The sequence below is a fragment of the Pundamilia nyererei genome, unplaced genomic scaffold, assembly GCF_000239375.1.
Source record: "Pundamilia nyererei isolate P.nyererei 1_Seehausen unplaced genomic scaffold, PunNye1.0 scaffold00145, whole genome shotgun sequence".
Taxonomy (NCBI): Eukaryota; Metazoa; Chordata; class Actinopteri; order Cichliformes; family Cichlidae; genus Pundamilia; species Pundamilia nyererei.
In genome coordinates, this window is record NW_005187546.1 from 1,246,275 (window position 1) to 1,271,049 (window position 24,775).

General features: G+C 41.3%; 1 protein-coding gene across 1 annotated transcript; it reads left to right on the forward strand.

Moving 5' to 3' along the window:
- The first annotated feature begins 7 nt into the window (after window positions 1-7).
- On the forward strand, window positions 8-14,687 carry micall2b (mical-like 2b). Its single transcript, XM_005744586.2, has 16 exons — window positions 8-530; window positions 1,625-1,673; window positions 4,967-5,108; window positions 5,188-5,375; window positions 5,653-5,777; window positions 6,614-7,309; window positions 7,426-7,634; window positions 8,236-8,302; window positions 8,829-8,950; window positions 9,099-9,157; window positions 9,260-9,383; window positions 9,506-9,608; window positions 11,199-11,272; window positions 11,391-11,505; window positions 11,984-12,030; window positions 13,523-14,687. The coding sequence occupies exons 1-16, from the start codon at window positions 388-390 to the stop codon at window positions 13,612-13,614; spliced, it is 2,355 nt and encodes a 784-aa protein (XP_005744643.1). The 5' UTR covers window positions 8-387; the 3' UTR covers window positions 13,615-14,687.
- The last annotated feature ends 10,088 nt before the right edge of the window (window positions 14,688-24,775 follow it).

Genomic DNA, 24,775 nt, shown 5'->3' on the forward strand with positions numbered 1-24,775 from the left:
AGGTTACAATTATCGGTATTGGTATCGGTACACTGGCCCTGTGTTTGCTTGGTATCGGATCCCAGAATCTGCGGTGTCACTCGGCAGATGAACACAAAGAGTTAAAAGACAAACTCCACCCACACCATCGCGTCATCGTCGACCTCTCGCAGGTGTCACGTCCAGGTTCTTTCCACTTAACTCAGAGTCAGTGAGGTGATTCACACAAACGCAAAAAGACTTGCCTTCCCAGCTTCCCGGATAAGGCGTCAGTCTGGGCTTCTGTGGAAAGTTTCTAAAGTTTTACTTGTTGGACGCTGAGGAGCGAAGAAAGGAGGGAGCTCTGTGAGCGCTTCCAGAGGCACTGCTGCGCTCTTCACACGGATCAGTCCGGCTCCGAGCTCCGGGATGGCGGCCGTGAAGGCTCTGCAGCAGTGGTGCCGGATCCAGTGTGAGGGCTACCGGGATGTCTCAATCACCAACATGACCACGTCCTTCAGGGACGGACTGGCTTTCTGCGCCCTCATCCACAAACACAGACCCGATCTCATGTGAGTACACCTGGAACAGGACCGGAGAACGAAAGCAGGAAATAAGTGAAACTTATTGGCTGCACTCCTGACTTGTCTGTTGACAACACAAAACTATTTTCATGGAAGATTGAAGTCAGTAATTTTGCTTCCGAGTTTAATGGCAGAGTTTCGCTTTTTCTCCTTCTCTTTGTGTTATTTTGTCAGAGACAAATCTGAACATTTGCTGATCTGTAGGAAGCAGGAGACGAAGCTGAGCTGTGACCCAAAGAGCGTTGCAGAGACGGTCACTTATGGTTTTCTGGGGGGCGATTTCAAGATAGCACTATTACATATCTGCACTCGATTTCAATGCTCAGCATGTCTGCGTAATGGAATTGGGCATTTTACAAATCCCTGTGACTGCTGCTGGCCACATGTGTCGTGTCCAACTTTGTGATGATCTGTCCTCAGAAACGGTCCCATTTTAAACTATGTGCCCTTGATAAGTTCAATTCGAGTCGCAACAGAAACTAAGTTTTGTAATGTCATCATCACAATTGGACAATGAGCTACATTATTATGTCTACGTTTAGAGTTAGTTGTACTTTTCCAGTACCTACTATAAAAATCTGAGGACTTGCACTCTTCACTGCATAAGATTTGCAAGATTGATGCCCAAGCCTCTAAGCAGTATTTTCTCATCATCTTTAACTGACTCCTGGCCAGTCCCTCTCGCAGAGATGCCTGCTTTTGTTTCAGCAAGGCCATTTGACAGAAAAGACACAGCTGCTGTAATCGCCTCATTCCAGTATTTATGGCGAGCCAAAGCAGAGCGAAGGCGCTTGCCATGTTTACATGAGCCGCAGCAGTAAACAGTGGCTGAAGGCTCAGTTTCAGCGTGCTCAGTCGTGACCGTGTGATTAATGCAGGCTGAACCTCATGTTAGTTTCAGATCTTCAGCGTGGGATCAGTGAGGCAGGTGTCACGCTGCTGTTGTGATGTATGCAGAAGTGAGTCAGCAATGCATGACTGCATAACACATGTTAGTCTGCGCTGCTTCAAAACTGAAGACTGCAGGAGGGAAGTTGATTTATGTGTTTTGTAACTTCTGGGTTTTTCCTGCTCTGTTGCAGCAAATTTGATTCGCTGAAGAAGGACGATGTCTATGAGAACAACAAGCTGGTAAGACACGTTTCCATTCTGGATGCTCACACTTAACTTTTTTTTTTTTTTTTTTTACAAACTGATTTCCTGAATCCAACAAAGACTCCCTTAACCCTCCCCTTTTTTTTTATTTTGTTCTTGAATATGACAATGCCAGCTTAAGACTGAAGCATGTCAGCAGCTATTTGATGGATTGAAATGAACTTTTAATATGAACATTCCTGTTTTGGAAATAATGAATCCCTCAGCCATGGCTACTTTGTAACTGACCACACAAGCTTGCATTGTCCTCAGTTTCTCAATCAGACCCAGCCCTCATTCGTCACATCTAGTTTTATAAAAACCCAAGATGGTGAAGGTCAGAATATCCCCACCAACTGGTGACTGCATGCACTGTTTATACAGAGTCTATGGTTCTGCATTGCCATCCTGTAGACTCTTAGTATTGTTAGCAAAAATTATAGAGTTTGATTTATTTAAATAATTAAAGTAAAGCTGATGGACAAAAATCACCACCCTAGTTATCATTTATGATGCGAGTTAATAAATCAGTCTGTTTTTTGAAAACCAGTTTGCTCTGAATGTAACCTGTTCCAGTCCCAGCCCAGAAAACTATAAATACGTCCTCAGTTACAGGAGCAGGACGCAGAAGGGCTATTTTCCAACCACTGTCAAGTCACTAAATAAATCATGACTTGTTCCTTTATTTACTTTTGTTTTTATTCCATTGCCAGACAGATGCTCTTATTTTTGCCTTTGCACATATCTAAAATATGGTGATGCCATGTGACAATAAATCTGAATCTAAGTCTCAATCATAGACTGTATATAAAAGATGACATCATCCAAGGCAGCCATGTCATCATTTAAAAAAATAAATCCTTAGCTGTATCCACAAACTGTAAATAAAAGATGGACACAGCCACATTGGCTAATGAGTTTAAGCTAGTTTTTGTTGAAGCTGTTTTCGTGGTGTGTGGTGCTGTTTGCTCACCTGATGTTAACTTGTACATCCCATTTATGAGTCAATTCAGTCAACGTAACTATTGATTTCTTTTTTACCTGCGTGTTAGTTTTCCAAATACTTTCAGCGACATCTGCTGATCCTTATCAGTGGATGGGGTTTTTGGCAAGTATCAGGTGGTGATGATGGTGAAAACAAACAGAATACCAGCGGTGGCTGGTGATTAATCCTCTTGTTTGTTGTGAAACAAAATAAAAGTAACTCTGCCATCTGTGTCATTAGAAAGCACAGGTATATTTGTTATTTAGAAAGGATAGCATGACTCTCTCTTTTGTGAGAATGTCCTGGCCAAGACAGACAGCAGAAAACCAAAACAAAACCAGTCTCTGTGGGATGAAGAGTAAAATATAAAAACAGACACAATTTATAACCTCAAACATCAGTGGAAATTGTCTCGGGCCAAAACACAGGGCCCAGCGCCATCAGACCTAGTTGATTTTCATCCATCCTCCCTCCAGGATGAGGAAGCTGCAAATATGAGCGTTCTTTGTCCAAATTCAGTGTGAACATTCAGGAAAGACTGAATGAATAACACTTGGAAATGTAGACAATAACATCCCACGCTCCTTTCTTTTTTGATGAATGTAGGTCAGTAAGAATGAGTGAAGCAAAGCGAGAATAGCTTTTATAATGACACTGATAAGCTAGACCATCTGACCTGAGTATACAACCTCGAATCGTGGGGGAAAGCTTTAAGGTTTGTAATCGGTCTCAGTGTTTTATGACCCAGCATACATGCAGTATACAGCATACGTGATGCGTGCATATAAATAACATCCAGCACTGGTGTAAAAGTTGAAGCAGCCAGTGTCTGTCTGGGCTCAAAAGACAGATCAGGCTGGACTCTGAAGTAAAAATACAGTTTCATTTTCAGTTCTTTCACCAGTTGTTGAACTGTGATGACTCTCCTCTATAAAAGGAGTCATGAGTTAACTCCACTTCATAGCCCTGGACTTTAACTCTTTTGCCCTGTGACGCCTGCTAGGGAAAACCCTTGTCTCTCTTTTCTGTCATATTTCAGGCCATGTCCAGAACAAAGGTTTGGATCAGAAGTTAGTGAGGATGATCGGCTTACTAGGACTACCCTTGTAAAACCCTGGTACCTATTGCAATGGTCTTCAAACCACAGCTTTATTGACGGTGTCAAAGCTCGACATTAAGGGTGCGGGGGGATAGTTAATGATACATGAAAAGTTCAGTGTTGCTATCTGACATTGAAGAACATCATCATATTTATATAACCAGCGAGGAAGCAGGTAATCTTCGTGGGGTAAATGAACCATGACCACAGGAGCCACACCTGTGCCCCTGATAGTGTTTGAGATTTACAGCTGAGTGTGCAGCTCCTCTACACAGATGAAGCTCAATACTCCAAGAAAACAGACTTTAAGTTAGTCAGCTTGAGTTTAAGACACAACTTCGGTTTACATCAGCACCGTGGGATCTTGGGTAATTGTGGAAATAACGTTCAGCATGGGCGAGCAGAGAAGTGGTGGCAAAAAGCAGACTGCTTCAATGCGGGCACTTTGCATTCTTCACTTACTTTTTCTTCACAGATTCTTCATTGTCAGACTGAACTCGGGGAGTGCCAAGAGCTCGACATGTCAAAACGCCTGCTCTTTGGGCCAGCAGAGAATAAAGCTAAAGTGCGGGAACTGTTTGATGCTGCTCTGGGTTTCAGCTCAAAGCTGAAACAACATGTTGGGCAATCGAATAAGAAAACACTGTAAGAGATTAACAGGGCACAGCAAAGTAAACAGCATCTGAGTGGCTCTCTTCATTATCTGATTACCGATTAAACAACGACGCTGGTGCTCGTTGGCCTGCCACTGCTTGTTTCTTCCGTGGAATTGCTGGATGTTAGTGTAGTGTGCAAATTCTTGATTTATTTCTCACTAGTGACTCACATAAAGGGTAGAGGGAATAGAATTCAACAAAATCCGGGTTGTTGATTTGTATTTGACGTAGATGGGAACAGTAGAACAATGAAAATGGTTTGTTCACACTATGCAAACATCTCTTCCTCTTTCAAATTAAACTTGTTGTCTGCAAACCTCAGAGAATGCATGCATTTTTTGAAACAAATGCCCACCTTTATCTTATTTTGCTTTTCTTTGGGACATCTAAAGAACACAATCATGTTTGGTGTCCTTAAAGATCTAGAAAGTCTTTCATAGACATCACACAACGTAAGCTTTTATGATTTATAAGTGCATTGCATTCGTCTAAATTTAAAACCCAAAGTCTTGTTTCTTTTCTCACTGGATAAAACTGGTTTTATCTGCAGGCGTTCAGTGTTGCAGAAGAACAACTGGGAATTCCAGCGCTGCTGGATGCAGAAGACATGGTGGCACTTAGGATTCCTGACCGCCTCAGCATCCTGACTTATGTCTCCCAATACTACAACTACTTCCACGGACGCTCCCCGAGTGAGTATTAAATAAAGTCTTACTGTATCCCTCTGTCCATCTGCACACATCTCATCTGTTCATCTGTCTTTGCATACAGTCGGTGGAATGGCGGGTATAAAGCGTCCAGCCGACGGCCCCAGCGATGAGCCGTCAGGGAAGAAGAACCAGGCTGTGACGTCTAAGGTGTTTCCCTCTTCTAAGCCTGCCAGAGAGAACAGCCCTCCCCCATCCTCCAACATCACAAAGCCACTTCCTTCCCCAAATCAAAACAAAACTTCAACACAGGTAAAATTGAATAGTTACTATTACATTTCTAAATTGGGGCGGAAGTCTAAAAGTAATTCATTTACGAAATACTGACCAAGGTTGTGTACGTTCATCCACGTCAACGATGACCAAATAACTACAGACAGGTCACTTGGTCTGTGTCAGCAGATGATTACCATGACGTCAATGTAGTTACTTAAAAAAAAAAAAAAGGCCCACATTGCGTGACATCAGTTAGTTGTAACGGCTGAAGTCCCCTCTTGTCCACACTCTTTTCTCTCTTTATTTCTTCTAGGAGGTTGTGGTTGGAAAATCTCAGGCAGGCACCCTGAGTAGCACATGTGCATCCTGTCATAAGCACGTTCACCTGGTGCAGCGACATCTAGTGGACGGGAAGCTTTATCACAGGAACTGTGCAAAGTAAGATGATAGGAATGCTAATGTTGGCGCCATTTAGGTCCATTATGTTTATTCCAAGTATGCCATTAGAACAGGGAAAGACTGATTTGTGTAAGGTAAGAATGCTAGAGAATTATAATACTTATTTTAGTTTCTTATTAATTATTGTATTTGTAATGCCTCTATATAACTCAGTTTTTATTTTTTTAATCGCTTGTATTAAGAAAAACGGTTAAAACAACTAAAAAAATATTCTAGTTTTCCTTTCTCATACAGTTTAACTAGTTTAATAATTGAAAAACACATTTAAATATTTCAGAAGTCTCTTAATCAGATAACTCCATGGATTTTGTTAGCTATTGACTGCTAGCTCTGCCGCTACCTAGTTAAACTTAGCTAGTTTCTTCTTAGCAAAGACTATTTTACTTTTCTCATTAAATAAAAAGCTTAAATTGTTTTATTGTTTGTTCATTTTTTGATATATTGTTTTTTTTTTTTACATTTGTCCTGCTTTTTCTATCATGAGGAAAAGAAAAATGAGTAGCTTTAGCAAACTAGCCAGAACACTGTTATTGCTAAATGTAGATTTTTTTTTTTTTTTGTAAATTGCAAATGTTACACATTTCTATGAATTCAGAATGTTCATTTATTAACATAAAATGTTGAAAAGAGTCAAATTGAGCTTAATTTACGTTTTGAACCAATACAGTCTTCCTGTAGCTTGGGTTTGCAGGTTAGCATCATTATAAACGAGGTGTATTGAGGCTAAAATGGCACCAACCGCAGGTTTATGTTCCTAGTTTGTGACTATGTTCCCTGTTGTAACCTGTGTGTGTGTTGTACTTTCTCTCTCACAGGTTGCTGTCATCTGCAAACACAAGCACGCCTCTTCAAGATTTGACCCCAAACTCCTATGTTTCCAAATTCACTCCTCTTAAAGACTCGAGTAAACACAGTACACCTGCTCCTACTTACACATCCTCCAGTCTGAGTCCTTCACGGGTGTCGGAGAAACCCACCACTCCCAAGTCCACTTCTGCGTCCCCAGCCCCCTGGGCTGCATCATCTAACTCTTCGGCCAGACCCACAGCTTCACGTGACACTACTACCACTGTGACCCCATCTATCAACACCAGGCCGGCTGAAACTCCTCGACCCTCGGCAACCGCTGCCAAGACACTCCAGTCCAAGCTCAAGTTCTTCCAGGAAGATAACACGGCAAAGGTGGAGGAGAAAAAGACTTCAACCTTCAATGTGGACATAAACAAAGGCCAGAGTGTTGGTGGTAAGGCACAACAGGCCACGGCAGGGAAAGCTGTTACTGTGGTCATAAATGTGGGTGGTACTGGAAAAAAAGAGGTAAATGAAAGTTTGGACAAAGGTGGGAATACAGCTAAAACAACTGGCACTGGCTGGAAGGTGAAACAGGAAGACGAGAGTAATAAGTCAAAAGCATCAGCAGCAGCCTTCATCTCCAAAAAACTGTCTGAGGAAAACAACAATAACAACAAAAAGCAATCGTGGGCGACTACAGTACTAAATAAAACTGAGAAGTAAGTAATCTAACCTGAGACTCACAGAAACATGTGATTACACTTTGTATCCTGCTCTACCCTGACCTCTGCTGGTGAAGAGAGGCATTTAAGTTGCATTCTTCACCTCTATTTAGATCTCAACCTAAAGTCGAGACACCAAAGAAGGAGAAAGAGGGAGTTGGAGGGAAGGTGAAGCTGAAAGTGAACCCATCGATCCTGTCTGACCTGCAGTTTGAAGACACCACGAACTCTTCTGAGAGCCCGGGCAGTCAGAGCGGGCTCAAGGCCAAGACTGCAGACAGGGCACCCTCGAAGACGGGCAGTACATTACCCAACACATCAGGTTAAACTTACACACTTTACAAGCAGAGAGTTGATACACAAGGTCTCACACACACTTTTGACACACATTTGACCTCTGACCTTTACATTGCACATCTGCCTTTCTTCAAAGTTGACCCTGAAATGTGTTCTGTCTTTAAAGAAAGTATTGTTGAGAGAAAGAGAACAAGCTGCCTAGTTAGAAATCTACTATAGTATAATTTTATATACAATAATCTCAAGTTATTTACAAATCAATACATATTATCATCACCTACTCCTACATTATGTTTGTGTATAAAATATGATTTCCTTATATATAAATGCTGCCCAGAGAGTGAGCTGCCTTGGTTTGTACTCCCACAGTGCTTCTTATTAATAATTTTATTAATACTGTGTCTCTAATCTGCTGCTTATATGCTTATTTGGGAGCTACTTTGGGTGTAATATCATCCTTGGCTTTTGTGCATTTGCTGTCATTGTTGTAAAAATGCCATTTAACAAATAGCATTTACAACCAAACAACAGAACTAGGAACTGACATTGACTAGTGGATGTCTAATGAGGGAACTGAACTGGTTTCAATTGTTTGTTTGTTTTTTTGTTGTTTTTTTTCCCCGCAGCGGTGAAGGAGACTGAGACTCCTGCAGACTGGAGGTCGAAGCTCAAGCCCGTCTCCAAAGAAACCAAGTAAGACTTGTTTGATTGATTTAATTGATTCTTGCTTCTTATGCTTGATTCTTGATTCTTGCTATGCCTTTTCCTTATTGACTCGTGCTCCTGATAACAGCAGGGAGTGTATGTACGTGGGTGGCCTCTCAGCATATCGACATCGTGAGGCATTAACTGTATGAGCCCCCCCCCCTCCTCCTGATGTCCTGTCCATCCATCCATCGTGTGATCCAGTCTTTCATCCGTCTCACCAAACATTCCTCCCACAGGAAGCCTGTACCTGCTGCTCCTCCAAATGTCTCGGCCATCATTTGTAGTCAAAGCTTTCAGTCTCTCCTCTTCCGCCACATGCATGCGAGCCCCAAATGGTGTCGGGACTGAGTCGAGTCCTCCGTGGTGCAACATATGCTCAGTGCTTGGAGTTCCTTTTCCACGAATGACCTTTTCCTCTCGCTCTCATGAATCAAAACTGTAGCAAGACGGGGAAAGAGTCTAGTCGTAGGTTAATCGAATCTTCTCCATTTGTCCCTCTTCCCGCCCACAGGCCTGCTGGCCCTTCCACTAAACCAGGGTCTAATGAGGCTCCGAAGACCTCAGAGATTTCTGCGAGGCCTTCCTCTCAGTTTCCCAGCCTGAGTATTTCTGTCACTCCACCGAGATCAAAGGGTAAGAGCATGGTCATAACCAAACATTTACAGGAAGAAGCCTTCCTAACAGTTTACTGTGAGTCGTGCCTTTCTAATTTTTATCCGTTCTTAGCTTTGTTGGTTGATTTATTCTCTGCTTTTTATCTCCACCTTTTTTTTTTTTTTAGGATTACAGGAGGGTCTGAAAGGGCAAACAAAGAATGGCACCAAGTCAGAGACAAAGAAGGTAGTGGGTCTCTGAAAATAAGTTTGCCGTAGCTTTTTTTTTTTTTTTTTTAAATGAGCATGTCATTCATCCACTTTTCTCTGCATCTGTTTGCGTCTGTAGATGAAGCCAGACTACATTCCCAAAGAGGACATCACGAAGGAGCTTGAGGAGATTGAACAGAATTTAAACGAGCTGGAAAAAAGGGGAGTCGATCTGGAGGTGAAGCTGCGCAAATGCGAAGAAGGTGGGATGCACGCGCCAGCTGTGTGTTTTGTGAAGGCTTTTCAGTCAGGACGTGCTGTGAATGTAAGAGAAATCTTAATGTATGTGTCTGGGATTAACTGTGTGCTCTGTGTTCCTCGTCAGAGGGTGACGATGACACTCTCACGGACGAGCTCATGGTTGAGTGGTTTGGTCTGATCAGGAACAAACAGTTGGCCATGCGTCGGGAGTCTGAACTGGTCTACATGTGAGTAGACACACACACACACACACACACACACACACACACACACACACTCTCACTCAGGAAGGGGGCATGCCACTATTTAGCGATTAGTGAAACAGACTTGTGGCCAGAAGGTTGACAGTGTGAATTCCCAGTGTCCTCCCTCCTCCGAGTCACTGCAGGGTGTCCTGGAACTAAGCAGCTAACCTGCCTCACCCCTTCCACCCCCACCAACCCCCGACTGTCTGCAGTGTCCACACAAGTGTGAAGCACGACGCTGCTGAACACAACAGCGACAATTCCACTGAAAATACTAATTTGATAAATAAATGGCAAAGACGGATATAACACTGACTTGTAGCTATAAAGCATTTCCAGACATTTTATTAGGTACACCTTGTCCGTAATGGGTTGGACCACTTAATCCACTGTACTGGATTAAGATCCTGTGACTGCGGAGGCCGTTTGAGTATAGTGAACTCGTCATGTTCAAGAAACAAGTTTTAGGTGGTTTGAATTCTGTGACATGGTGTGTTATCCTGCTGACACTGGTTATAAAGGGATTGACATGGTCAGTAACAATCAGTAAGATGGGCTGTGGTGTCTACACAGTGCTCAATTGGTACTACTTCCACCATCAGCCTGAACTGTTGAGACAAGGAAGGATGGATCCATGCTTTCATGTCGTGTACCCCAAATTCTGACCCTACTGTCTGTCTCAGCAGAAAGTGAGACTCAAGCCAGGCGACATCTTCTATTGTCCAGTTTTGGTGAGCCTGAGTGAACCGTAGCCTCAGTTTTCTGATCTTAGGTCACATGATCGGCACCCAGTATGGTCTTCTGTAGCCCATCAGTGTCAAGGTTCTCTGTGTTGTGCATTCAACGATCATCATACCTCGGTATGTAACAAGTGGTTATTTGTTGCCTTCCTAATGGCACGAAGCAGTCTGGCCCTTCTCCTCTGACCTCTTCTCCCAGAGAACTGCCGCTCACTGGATATGTTCTCTCTCATTCTCGTGAACTTGAACTTCAGCAGGTAGTTTTTTCCATACCTAACTCCATTCAGTTGCTATCACGTGATCGACTATTTGCATTAGCGACCAGATGAACAGGTGTACCTAATGAATATGTACATAGTACAGTATACCCTTGTCAGCCACTTCATTGGGTACACCTATATTTTTAACAGAGTGGAAACTTATTCTTAAAGCTTTTGTGTCAATATGTCAACAACTAAGGAAACAAGAACTGAGAGTCTCAGGGGGAGGTGGAGGCCAAAACAGAGCTGTTGGGAGTCTGAATGTCAGATTTACATTTGTCAGGTGGCGCGAGAAGACTTACCCACCTGCTGGATGCGTAAACATGCATCTGTTGCCAAATGATGTTTGAAAAATTCTGACTAAGATACAGAATTATCCCAAGAACTACCAAATATAGAGAGGATGACGCAGTGTTTTTCTAAAAACGTTGAAAGTTTCAGATGTGTCGACAATAACACGCGAGGTCTCTGTGAATGTGTTTAAGGTGGACCATCTTAACCTGCTCTCTAAAGGATATACTCTTTAATAAAGCCGTGAATTAGGTGTCATCTCTATTTTCAAACATGTGCAGTGGAAGAACCCAGGAGCTGGAGGAAGAGCAGCCCACTGTTGAGCAAGAGCTCAGGAGGCTGATGGAAAAACCAGGTGAGGTTTAGGGATGAAACTGAGCAGAGTGCACAACAGGGGGAAAAGGAAAACCGACCACTGATCTGAGCATGAAATATGTGTGTGTGTGTGTGTGTGTGTGTGTGTGTGTGTGCAGAACATCTGAAAACATCCTGGGACAGGAAGAAAGAACAGGAGCTGATGAAGAAACTGGTGGCGATTGTCAACGATAGAAACGCTATCGTGGATGGTCTGGATGAGGACAGACTCAGGTGTGTGCAGAGTATGTGTGTGTGTAAAAAGTTTGGATTTGATAATGTTTAACTCCAAACAGAGTTAACTGCTTAAAACTCAAAGATATTAAAAGCATCGCACGAGATGACTGACTATACTTCTTATCCTGTGTCACTTCTGTGACTGTAATCTATCAGCAAATCAACCATGTAGCAAATGCATTACAAATATAACAGTTTTACTTGTGTATTGAGGAAAATGTCTTGTATTTATTATTTACTTTGTCTTAAATGTAGCAAATCGGCTTAAGCTTGTTCATCAGTACTTTTGAAACAGCTTAACTAGAGAAAAAAAACAACTTGAACGTCGGCCCTCTGGGACACTTTTTGCCTTATTTTGACATTTTGTGGACTAAGTACGACGTAATGAAACTGATTATTTAAATTGCTCTAAGTGTAGCGTTCAGTTGCTGACTAACCTGTCTGTCTTCTGTGTGTTTCTGCTTCATCTTCTCAGGGAGGAAGAGGAGGACGAGCAGCTAAACAAGATGATGCTGGATTTCAGTGAGTGCCCGCACCACCTCCACAGCCCCCCCCACCCACCCACCCTGTTCATTAGTTATCATAACCTCAGTGTCACTGCAACTTAGTTGGCTTATAAATTATCCAATTGAGGATCTCCATCATGGACACCTCTAATTGAAGTAGATAGAATTCTGTGTGTGTGGGGACTCGTGGTGCATTTTTCTTTTTTTTTTTTTTCTTTTTTTTTAAGGGTGCGCCTGGGCAATGTTTTCATCTCGTTTGATCTACTGACTGCTAATGGAAAAAGCATCAAACAAAATGCTCCCCCCTCTCTTTTTGTCAGCAGCGTCCCTATTAGACAAATGGATAATGCAGCTGCTTAATTTGACCCTCTGATAGAGCAGCGTTGGATCCGGCTTCATTTGCAATTCATGACCGGCAAAGCAAGGCTGAAAATTGAGGAGATTTATTGAACTTCAGTGAAAGGTCATTACATTGCAGCGAGCGAACGCCGACCGTGGGCTAAAGACTAGCCATTTCAGTTTTAATGTATTCATAAAGTTAATGCCAAAGTTTCACAATTCGTTCTCACTCCGAGTGCAGTTGTGTGTCCGTTTACACACACGTGCCGTGTCCCATGCGGTGGAGATGTGGAAAATCACCTGCTTTCCACTGGATGGCAGGCGTCAGGACATCCGTAGTGGTGACTAAGTCAGACTTTTGTGTCTGCAAGATGGCTGCAAATGTGGGGCTTTCTGAATCACGGTGCAATATTAAAGACCCTTAAATGGGCTCATGAAAGGAGCTGTTTAATTATGTATACAAAATAAAGCCCACTTAATAATACAGTGACATTTTAACATTTTTATCTGTCCCCCAATACTTAGTCACTCACAAACAGCTCCTACTTCATCCTTTAAAATCATTTTAGCCAAACTACACTGGACTTTCTAAATAAATGCTCAGAAGGATTAAAGTTGCTTTTCGGGGATATTAAACGATTTCCTTTTTTCAAAAACACATTTACAATTCGCCATCTTGTGGGTGGCTCAGTCGCCTGAATCATGACTACTACTGTGTGAACAGGATGTCTGTCGATGCTGATGATGCTCAGACTCTAAATCTCTTCAGGAATCCGGTCATAGTGCAGCTCTGTGCCTTTAGCCTATCGGGATATTTTACTTATATTAATTATTGGCAACAACCCTCTTAGTTTACCCCCCATTTTGAACAAGTTGTTTTAACTCCTCTTCCTATTGAGGCAACTTTCTGCTGATTGACCGTCCCTTGCAAACAGAAGGTCTGGACAGAAAGTGGGTGGGGCTTCTGCACCTACATTGAGAGCAAATAAAGCCAGTGACACTGAAACATGAACACAGTTTGTCTCACAGGATTGTTTGAAAACATGAAAATTCACCATCATGACAGTGTGTTCTTAATGCAATGTAATAACTGTTTTGTTTTGTTTTTTTTCTTTATAAAGTAAGAATTTGAATGATGTCTCTCTCTCGCTCTCGCTTTGATCACACAGACATTAAGAAGGAAAAGGAAAAACCAAAGAAGGAAAAGTCAAAGTCTCCGATGTCCAAACTGTTCGGCTGGGGAAACAAGAAGGAAGCGTGATACTCTGCAAAGCCCTGCTGTTGTTGCTGTTTTCTTTCAGTCTTCCTTTGATGTTTGCGCTGCTTAACGTCAGTGTGCTCAGCCTGTGATTTACGGGATAACACGGATGCTGCGTGCGTTTGAGTGTACAGCATGTGCGAGCATGTGCAATCTGTCGTTCTCGGCACTTGTTGAAAGATGCCCTTCCCTCTGTCAGCTGTGTCACTCAAGATCTGACGCTTCTCCTGCCTTACTCCACTGTACACACACACACACACACACACACACACACACTTACAGCATCGAGGGGTTAATGACTCACCAGTCGTGATGTGATTGGGTTCAATGTTCCAGTTGTTAGTTTTAATCCCCTTCTAGTCTTAATCTGTCTCCTTAATGCTGACACACACACACACACACACACACACACACACACTTGCTGTCTGCTTACATCTCGCTGTTTTTGCATCTCATTGAAATGTTGCTTGTATACAATAACACTGATACAAGTGGGAGTCAAAGTCCTTCAAACCCATCGTGAAACAAGCCACATCAGCAATGTCGGGGTCGCTGTCTGAGTCTGTTTACTGCATTTGGACAGTGACCACTGTGCTTCTTTAGCTATGTCTTAATGATATCTAATGGCGTTTTCTAGATGAGTGGTTCCCAAAGGGAGGTCATGGGAGTAGGATGTCTGAGTCAGAAAAGACACAGTCACTACAGATAAATATGAAAGCTGTAACGAGGGCTGCTTTTATGGCTCTGTAGAGGGAAAGGATGCGTGTGGTTTGCGTCATGTGACCTGAACGTCTCATAAATACTCAGTCGTTTGCCCGTTTTTATTTGTTTTTGTTTTTATTGAGCGCATGAAATGCATGAAGTGGTCCACATTGGACCTTGATTTGTACATGTTTTAATAGTTCTGAGCCAAACTGACTGTGTACTGTCTGAGTGCCATAAATTGATGTAATTCTGAAGCAACTTTTTAATTGTTTTGTGTGTTATGACCAGATGTTGTGTGTATGTTTATGCTCTCATCCCCTTGGTGGCTGTCTGACTATTAAAAGGAGAAACTTGCCTGGGTTTTAAATTAATTGCTGTTTTAAATATTCTTACTTTAATTTATTTAACCAAATAATTTGACTTTATTTTTATTTTTTATAATGTACTGAATCATTTTCATTACCAAAACTAAACAAAGCAAAGTGAAGTGCAGTGTCTCTGTAAAACCACCAGGAGGCAGCATGGGCCTTGTCATGTCACCCTTGCTCTCAGTATGACATCCGTTTCATATCAGTACAGGCACCGATTAAACAGGTTTAAAGGCACATCACAAACACGAGGTTGCAGGTTTATCATTTGTAATAATAATAACAAAAAGCTGTCAGTTTTCTTTAGTTATCTTCATTTTTCTATTTATTTTTAAGAATTCTTAGAAAATTGCAAAGCCAAACAAGTTAATGGAACCAGTTTCACGTCAACGGGTCAGATATTTCTCGCCTCTTTCTAAATTAACTTTTACTGCTTGAACACAACAGAAGCTGCTTAATTTCTGTTGTTCAAATCATACACTTAAAAAGAAAGAAATGCAGATTTCCTGACCATGCATTCTAAGCTGCTGCGGGGTTTATTTGACTCTTTTATATCACAACAAATAAGACACATATTTCTTGCAGAGGACAAACAAAATGTCCTTTTCATTACCAAGCGGAAGCTAGTGTGACTGCAACTCTTTGTGTAGCTGTAGCTATCTAAGGGTTTTGGGGCCTCAGTTTAACCTCCTAGGACCCGAACTCTTCCACAGCATGCATTTTTAATTTCTCTTTGATATTTGGGCATATTGGGGCCCGATGAATGTAAAAACAAAGAATTACCAGATTATTGTTTTTTTTTGTTGTTTTTTTTTACCTTATTTTTGTTTTTAAGAAAAATAAGAGCCACATATGAGGATATTCGTTTAAAATTTTGATAGAACAGTAGCAGTATAATGTCCTCATAAGTGGATATCAGGCCCTTGTAGAGCAAAATTGAATATTTTGTGTGTGTGATGTCCACATATGTGGACGCCAGGTCCTAGGAGGTTAAATAATAAAAGAAATAGCCATAACTGCCTCCACATCAGCTACAGTATTCAGAATGTGCAGAATCCTCACAAACTTACAGCTTTCCAAAGAGGCCATTGTAGATCCAAACTACACTGGTGAACACAATGCACAGCATTTGATTTATTTTCCATTTTTCAGATTTTAAGACACACACACACACAAATCTTCTGGTCTCAAACTCGTTTTGTATACAAAACAAAGCTCTGAAACACAAGAACAATTTCTCTGCCACAGTTAAAATATCCATTTAAAGGAGTGAAGAGGAGAAGAAAAAAAATAATACAATAACAGCAGAAAAGAGCAGGGAAATTGACTTCGAGCTTTCTTGTTTTTTTTTTTTTGGCTTTTTTAAAAGTCTGTTAGTGTGAAAATACAAAACTGTGTAATCTTCCTCTCTCTAAAAGCAGCATCTGTTCCTGTTGTTATGTGTGAAAATGTTTGTTGATTCCTCCCTCAAACCGTGATAAAATGTTCCATCACTACGCCGCTGTGTGTCTGAATCAATCATGTCTCTGCTTAACTTTGGAACATGTTTATCTTTCGTGATGTGTGGAGGGGAGGGGGGAAAATTTGCCTTTAAGTCGACTCGGCGAGGTTACAGCTGTAACACGGGAGACTTTGAGGTGGCTCATTTACATAACACAGTGGGCCCTCGCGTACTTATTCACGCAGACTTTTTACACAGTTTAGTGAATTTCGGCGAGGCTCGACTCTGCTCTGACATAATGTGACTGAACCATTCACGGCCCCTATCTCTTTAATCCATGTTAAAGTCACATAAAGTCGACGTTAGCGTACATTCAGCCTGTTGGTACTGTTGTGTCACACTCTTTTGTACATTTTTCCTCACTTTTTTGTTAAGATTAAAGAGAAGCTGTGTTTATAATTTGACACACTGTGGACATGCTACTATTTCTCTTAAGTGCTCTGTGACTTAACTCGCTATTGCTCGTGGTGAAGATGTGATTCTGCTTTCAGCTCGACTCAACTTGTCAACATTTTCTTCTACCATGTGTGCATCGTCTTATTTAAAACCCAAGAAGCCTCAGTTTTGGGAGTTGAACTCTCTTAAGTATTATTTGACGCAGCCCTAAAGGACAACTTTCAGCACTGAAAATCCAAACAAATTTAGAAGGAGCTAAAGCTACAAAAGGGAGCCAGTCTCCATTGACTCCAGTGTGAAATCGCTCACCTTTATAGCATTAAAAAGCATATCTACAACTTGGTACAAAATCGTCTTGGCCTGTGTTAACATATTGCTGCCACCTAATCGCTAAACATGCAACGTGAAATTTTCCACCATTTTGAATATGTGAAGGCCCAATTACAAAAACCTGGAGACTTGTCTGCGACCATCGACCAACAACCGGATGCTAGAGGAAAATGTGTATTCCTTGACCATTAAGTGAAAATTTTGTTGCGATTACTTTGGTTGCAAGCAGGTTGCTGTGGTCACAGCAATTAGCCCTGAGCATGCCATCTACTCCTTGAGTGGCATTGTGTGAAAAGTGGAACGAAAACTGGAAAAATATTTTTTTGCCTTCAAAGTAAATGTTGCACCTTTTGCTGTGGCAGTGAGGCACAACTTTTACTTTAAAGTTGAATGTTCTCCATTTCTAGTATGTGGCAGTGTTTTTTTTAAGTTTTAATACCACTTTGTGGTTAATTAACAAATGTTTGCAGATACTTGCTAATTAAGTATCAATGTCTTCCATGCAAACTACACGTGACCACATCAATCTGATACTGCAATCATGAGGAATTTTTTTGGTTCAAGAAGACTCATTGCAACTGATTTTACGTAAAGACAGCTAGCTTGCTAACAAGCTAGTTAGCATTAGCTAACAAATTGACACTTAACATTCTTCTGCGTAAATTAACTTCTGGCTCCTAAAATGCAACATGGTGGGGGCCAAAACATTACCACTGAAGATTTGATGTATGGAGTTTAAAACCAGTGGATAACGTCCTGGTTACTATGTCTCTTTTATTGATTACTGTCTATCATAGCACAGCTAAGATGTATCTTCATGATAACCTAACCAATTGTGAGTTAAAACACAATACGCCATTATTTTTTTTTCTTTGATAAACTCTTAACACGTGATCTATGTATATACAATATATATAAAAATATATGATTTCTTTTGCTCTCCAAAAACCAATATGGCGTAGGCCCCCACAGCTGTATTGTTCAGATCTTACTCTGCTAACGAATCTGCCTTTCTTTCAGCGGGTGTGAATCGATCTGCCCTACAATTGCTTTTGTGAGATCTTAAGATGTGTAATTTCCTCTGTGTATTTATTTTGGTGAACTTCAAAAGATTTTTTTTTAAAAAGCGGGAGGTCATAAAGCAGACCACACGAGGAACTTAGGGGTGCTCGACCTCACCCTGCTTGCAGTGAAAAAAAAAATGCTGTAGATATTTAGATGCTTGGATACGTTTCTTTGTTTTCACACACAGCAGCGCAATATGTTCCGCTCTGGCAAAACGGTGAGAATAAGGTGTAAAAGTGACGACAGATTTAAGAGCGAGACAGATTCTAGCATGTAGGAAGAAGCTGATGTGAATGGAATCTGTAGCAAAATGATTTTTTAGAACTGGTGTGAGGCGTATAAATATAAAGCAGAGCCAAGCGGTTGTGAGTGAACCGTTGCTTCTGATTTGTTTTTGTCATTTCCTTTGTTTTTGTCTGATTCGCCGCCTTCATGTTTCGACAAAGAGCTTATTCTTAGTATAATTGTGTCTTTGTGACAACACTGCTGGAAAAGTGATCATAACCTAGGGACCCCCCCCCCAAGAACCTCTGGATGTCGCCCGTGGAAACCCTTTGCATGTGGTCTCCAACACAAACAGGCGCACATGTACAGTAAAGACTTGCACACAAACTTGGTGGTGATGGTGACAGGAGGGAAAATCATTTCGGGGTTTGGGTTTAGGTCTCCCTCTTTGTGTTTCTCCAAGTGTCTGTGAAAAACCAGCAGGGTAATGATCAGTGTGTGAGTGTTGTGTGTACACATCAGCTCTTCCACGGATGGATACTTATGTTTCTGTGAATGAGTAATGCGAAAGACAGAGAGGATATGTGCTCAATGAATCACAAACACCATCTATCAGGGTAAATATTTCCACTCACATTTTCAAGCTCTTTGAAAGCTCAAATATTGGTCTGATAACTTGTGTCTCTTAAATTTGAAAGGAGACGTTTTCTTTTCCTTAATTAATTTTTGGCTTTAGACTTAATGTGGCAGCCACAAATTGTCAAACCATTTTATTAATGGAGCACACAGTCTTGCATGAACACAATCCGACTCTATATAGATACACCACATTACATTCGTTTAGTTATCGCTTAATTACGCAATTCCAAAAGCTTCGGACCCACATAGCTTTTTAACATGGGACACATGAGATCATAGAGAATCATGAAGACATGTTTTAACATGCTGCACCCCTCATCAGCATCTGGTTAAAGGTTAGGCCTGAGAATGGCACATGGCAATGTGGGATTCACACATCTTTCAGTGGTCAAATAACTGCGGCAGCATGTCCTGTCAACCTCTATCAAACCTTGGTAAAAAACAAACAAAAAATAAACTTGTGATGAGATACCAGTAAAGATCTTTAGATGATTATGCTGTTGATGACAACCGTTTGTCCTGCAACAACACTGGCTGGAAGTCCTTTGATTTTCTTAGCGATTGTTACTTGAATTGATTTCAGTTAGCAAAGAACAAGGTAATACACGCAAGTTTTACACAAGACAAGAGGCTCTTGAAACACCTGATTGACGAAAATAAATAAAACCAATAAGTTTTAAAAGGCCCAACTTTGACTTTGAAGGCAAATGGTCTCAGTTTCCTATTAATATTGTACCTTTTACAGTTTTGCAACTAATTGGTGAGTAGTTGCTGACTGATTGCAGACAAGTTGGCAACTATGAGCAACAGCGCCAAACTGCTAGTGAGCAAAACAAATGGAAAGAGGTTTTAAGTGCAGAACCATATACCTATTCACAACCTGTTTCACCTAGCAACAGCAACCTCCCACAACTACTTGCCAAGTGGTTGCAAAACACATATTTTTCCCTAGCAACCAGTAGTTACCATGGCGAAACCACTGCTGGCTATGACCTATCCCTAGGCGTGTGCTACAGGGGTTTAAGTCCTATAAATTATACCACATTCATGTCATGTATATTGTGAGGTTTACTGAAGAAGAGCAGTACTTGAAAAACTCACCAACCATCACATAAGACTGTTACAGTATTGAAATGAGACTTTTTGGGGTAATTTTCACACCTATAGTTAATTTACCCTGGTCCAAATCAGTTGAGTCTTTAAACTTGCAGCTTTTTCCTATGGTTTGGTTTGTTTGTCTCACAGCAAAAAACTGAATTCTAAGCGAACCAAAATGTGTCACTACAAACCACATGAGAATGTTCAGTCTCCTATTTGGCCAGATGTGTCTGGGGCGAGAGCAACAAAAGTAAATACAGGAAAGACGTGCTGCGTTCTGCACGAGTGGAAAACATGGAGATTTTTCATTCATTTCATGGCTAGCTAATAAACTTTGCACATCTGTGGTACCTTCAACATCCTAGAATACAAAGTATACCTGGCTACAGGAAGTTTGTTTTAGCTCACAGTTGCAAGATACATCTGGCAGTTGGTGCAGATCAAGGTCGGATCACGTACACCATAAAATTTATTTAGAACCACACCTAGACCGCCTCCGTCAAAGCAGTCCAGATTGTGGTTGCTTTGGTCCATTCCAGGCTGTGATTACTGTGTTCACACCTGCACAAACAAACCACAACGAGGGAAAACTAACCAGAGTTCAATTTAAATGAACTAAATGGTGCAGGTATAAAAATACCCTTAGTGCAATGAAAAGTGATTGCATACTAGGACATATTCCTTAAAGAAACGTGTATCATCCCAAAAGGGAGAAGCAACAAGACAAGAAGATTGTAGCTGCCACTGAGGATGAGAGATCATGATTTTCTTAGCTGTCACATAATGAATGTGACATTAAAAGAACAGTGTCATGATTGTGTGAAGGATCATGACTAGCTGAGGCACGTATGTGTAACAGCAGTTGAGTGAGTTTAATTGATCTGGACCAAGTGAAAGAAAGATACCATGCTGGTGGTCTGCAGCTAGCAGAACAGAGGATAGTCCAGATGAAACAGCATGACTTCAGCTCTCTCAGGGTGCGTTTTCTACTAGAAAAGCTGCAGTTCTGGAACAGGATTTGTTTGGGAACCCTTGCGTGAGGGTGCTGCCTCACCAACCTCACCACATTTCCACCAACTTGGAGTTTTCTTCTTTCTTTTTTCCACAGGGAATATGGGTCAGGAAAAAACACAAGAGCTTCAATTTTTTTTTTAAAGAGAGCACACATTAGATTCAGACTAAAGAACCACCATAAAATACACAAATAAAATAAAAAATGACACCAAGGGAAATTTAGACATGTGAGCAGGAGGTTTTATGCAATAAAGAAGTGATTTCCAAGGGAGTGTTAGGAGATTTTTGGGAGACTGAAATTAGATTTCACTTGTGAAATATCCGAAAATCGCATTTGAGTATATTGTGTCAATATGTCGCTTATGACATGTCCAAAAATCCATGTGTATTTATGAATTTCCCCCCTTTTACTGTAGTGCTCATGTATGATAGATATATCAAATGCGCTGTTTGAAAAACATGGCATGATTAAAATAATTACAGAGGTCCAAAAAACAAACCAAAGGACCCAGCGTGGCCCAAAAGACCACTTAATATGATTCTTTACCTTCTAAATATAGGCAGTTCGGTTAAGTAAACTGGCAATGTATGCCAAGTGTGGTGCATGTGTGAGTGCAGAGTTATTGTTAATTGAGCTGAACTGAGATCAGCAGCAGCGAAGGCTTAATGCTGAAAATGAGAGAAGCACTCGAGTGGCTATCGGTATCATAAAGGAACAAAAGTGAAGGAGGAGAGGGAGGGAGGAAGGATGAAAGGAGATGATTTGCGGCGTTAATCCAAATTGAATTACGCTGATAACATCTCTTTCTTCTGCCTTTATTTTGTGTATTATTTCCCCCATTTCATTTCAAACACCCACTTTACACCTTTTTGTTGCACTTAAGAGTTCCTCGAGACAATATGAGACACAGTTTGTCTTTAGTTAGAATGACAACATCTGCCTGGCCGCTTGCAACAAATTTCCTTAAAATCACACAGCTAGTAATGAACAAACAGCAATCAGTAGGTATTTATTAGTCCCTCTTTCCACTCATTTTCTCTCACCCACTCTCTGTTAATAGTGTAAATTAGCATATAAATGAGAGATAGCACGTGATAGAAACCGCCCTCCTTCAATCGGTCCATTGGGACTTATGATTATCTCTTTCTCCTCGTTTTTTCATCTCTCTTTATTACTCTTTTCTTCCCCTCTGTCTGCCTTTTTTGTCCCCCACGACTACATTCACTGAGATTCATTTTAGTCTTTTCTTCTGTTCCTATTCAAAGGACGCCTTTTGCTTTTATTAACCCGTGCAGTTTAAAGTGAGTCACTCGTTCTGTTTGCGATTATTTGTTTACCTGGATGTGTGTTCTGCCTGCCACTGTGTGCGGTTAGTTTAAGTGCACCTAATTGCTCCTGACTAATTAGTAGATGAGTTGAGGCATTTGGGAGATAGAGAGCACACAAACACGCACGCAAATGTGTATGCACGCATACACAAACACATGCATTTATAGCACCTCTTCGTTCGTGTCCTAAGTGTTCATCTGTTGTTCCTTTCCTCCCTTGGCTTTGTGTCCCCAGACAGTTGAAGGCTGGCGATACGCAGCAGGAGGTGTTAATGATGTGAGGGCTCTGTGTTCTCTGCTGGGAGCGATCTGTTGTGTGTTAGCTGCTGTCTGTCACCACACGAATGGAAAAACATCTTCATAGTTCATATGTGTGTGTATGTGTGAGCGAGTGTCTGCTTTTCCACTTTTCAGTTGCTCTGCATATTAAAAATCATGAATCTCCCGCCTGCCCTCGCTGCCAAACAACACTTGAACAACTTCGTCTGCGCACGAGCAAGCGCATGCGCACGTGGTCGTTAATTTTTAGTTGTGGGGTCTTTGCCATGAGCCACAGTTTCCCTTTTTTTTGTAATTCAGATTTGTTGGTTGCATTTCCAGTTTTGCTGGATGCGTTTGCGCTGTGTTTGTTTTTGCTTTGCTGTGTGGCTGTATGAGGTCACGTTAGCCTCTGTGACAGAGGGAGTATGGCTAACACTGCTGTGGCTAATGTGTCTGTACCTATATGCAGCAATTTTGGACACTGAGAGATAACAGTGCTTTAAAAAAAGAAAAAAGATAAAGTCAGCATTCGCAGGCTGGATGAGCTGAGTAAGTCACACACTCGTCAGACTGGAGACAGCAGTTTGCGATGTTATGATTGTTTTTTTTTACTCTCTTTTATATTGTTTTAAATTTAATTTTCACTTGCTGTCTATTGCAATAGTAACACTATAGAAAACAGTGGTTGGAGACCGCAGTACAACCAAAGCAATTATGACTGTGTGCAATGGTCATTGAGCTGACAGGGACCGGGCCTGTGAGCACTTGCAGTCAGTTGCTGTTTCAAAAGCAGCTTTGTTGCATCAAGAGTGAAATCAAACGGCAAGAAGATGGAGACAGTTTGGGGTTGAATAGGGTCAAGTTGGCAAATGCATGCAATCTGTTTGTGATAAAACAGTGCAGTAAACTGACAAAGATCCCAAATCTGTTGCAAATTTGTTGCTGTCTACATTCAATTCAATTTTACAAATGCTGAACCAAATCACAACAACATTTGCCTCAATACAGAAGATATACAGAGAAAACCCCAACAATCAGAAGAGACCCTGTCGGGAAACAGTTGGTGACAGTAGGAAGGAAAAACTCCCTTTTAAGAGGAAGAAACCTCCGAAGAGGGGTCAGAGTTCAGCCTGAACCTCAAGGAATCAAAATTCCTTCACAAATAGTGCCTCAGTTGCTTAGCTCAGGCAACTACTTTGTAGACCACTGAAAATACTATTTTAAATTAGTTTATATTACCAATAAAGAATGAAAACAAAATTAGAGGTTATCATTGGTCCACGATAACGCTGCCAAAAATATTTAGGTTACAATGTTTTGGTCTCGCCAACCTTGATTGAATATATGAGCCAAGCAAACCAAAATTAACTCAAATTATATCAAATGTTCAGCAGCTGGAGAAGTGAATTGTGTTTCCTATTCTTAGCTGACAGGAGCGGGACCTGGTGTGGCCATCTGCTGCTGTAGCCCATTTCCTTCAAGGTGTAATGTTGTGTGCGTTCAGAGATGCTTTTCTGCATACCTTGGGTGCAGCAAGGTAATCTTGACCATGTCTAAGGGCACTGAATTGCTGCCATGTGATTGGCAGGTTAGAGGTGTACAGTGTTTAATAAAGAACACTTGAAGTATAACTCTGTCAGGTAATGTGTATAATAGTCCAGAGCTGTAGTGCATGTGTGCTTAAGAGCTGCTCCATGACTTAATACTTGCGATCTTGGAGACGCCGAGTGTCTACAGAGATACAAATGAGCTAATGTGTCCATCATCGGGACGATGAGTTTCTACTAATACTTTATGCTGTCTTGCCATTTTCCCTAGATAAATATTCAAAGTTGGAGATGGGTTATGAACACACACACATGCACACACAGGCAAGCAGAATAAATGGAGAGTAAACATTTGAATAGTCTTAATTATTGCCTCGTGAAAGCATTTTTCCAGTGACTGAACAATGAAGCCGCGCCAAGTGAAACACGCTTTGGCACTGTAGCTTTAAGAGAGAAAACCAAGCAAAATGATTTATCATGCTGAGGAACACTGGCGCTTCTGTTTAACCAAACGCAGACATTTTTCTTTTCTTTCTTTTTTTCTTCCGGCCTGCCGCTTTTCCTTTTTTATGAGTATTTTTTGTTTTAGCAACCTGGTGACGTTCAGTCCACACACACACACACACACACACACACACACACACACACACACACACACACACACACACACACACACACACACACAC

Excerpts from the sequence above, each read along its gene's own strand:
- micall2b (XM_005744586.2), top strand. The coding sequence starts at position 388 with ATGGCGGCCGTGAAGGCTCTGCAGCAGTGGTGCCGGATCCAGTGTGAG. Across the intron at positions 8,303-8,828 it reads CCCGTCTCCAAAGAAACCAA|GCCTGCTGGCCCTTCCACTA; the intron begins GTAAGACTTGTT and ends TCCCGCCCACAG. Across the intron at positions 12,031-13,522 it reads CAAGATGATGCTGGATTTCA|ACATTAAGAAGGAAAAGGAA; the intron begins GTGAGTGCCCGC and ends TTGATCACACAG.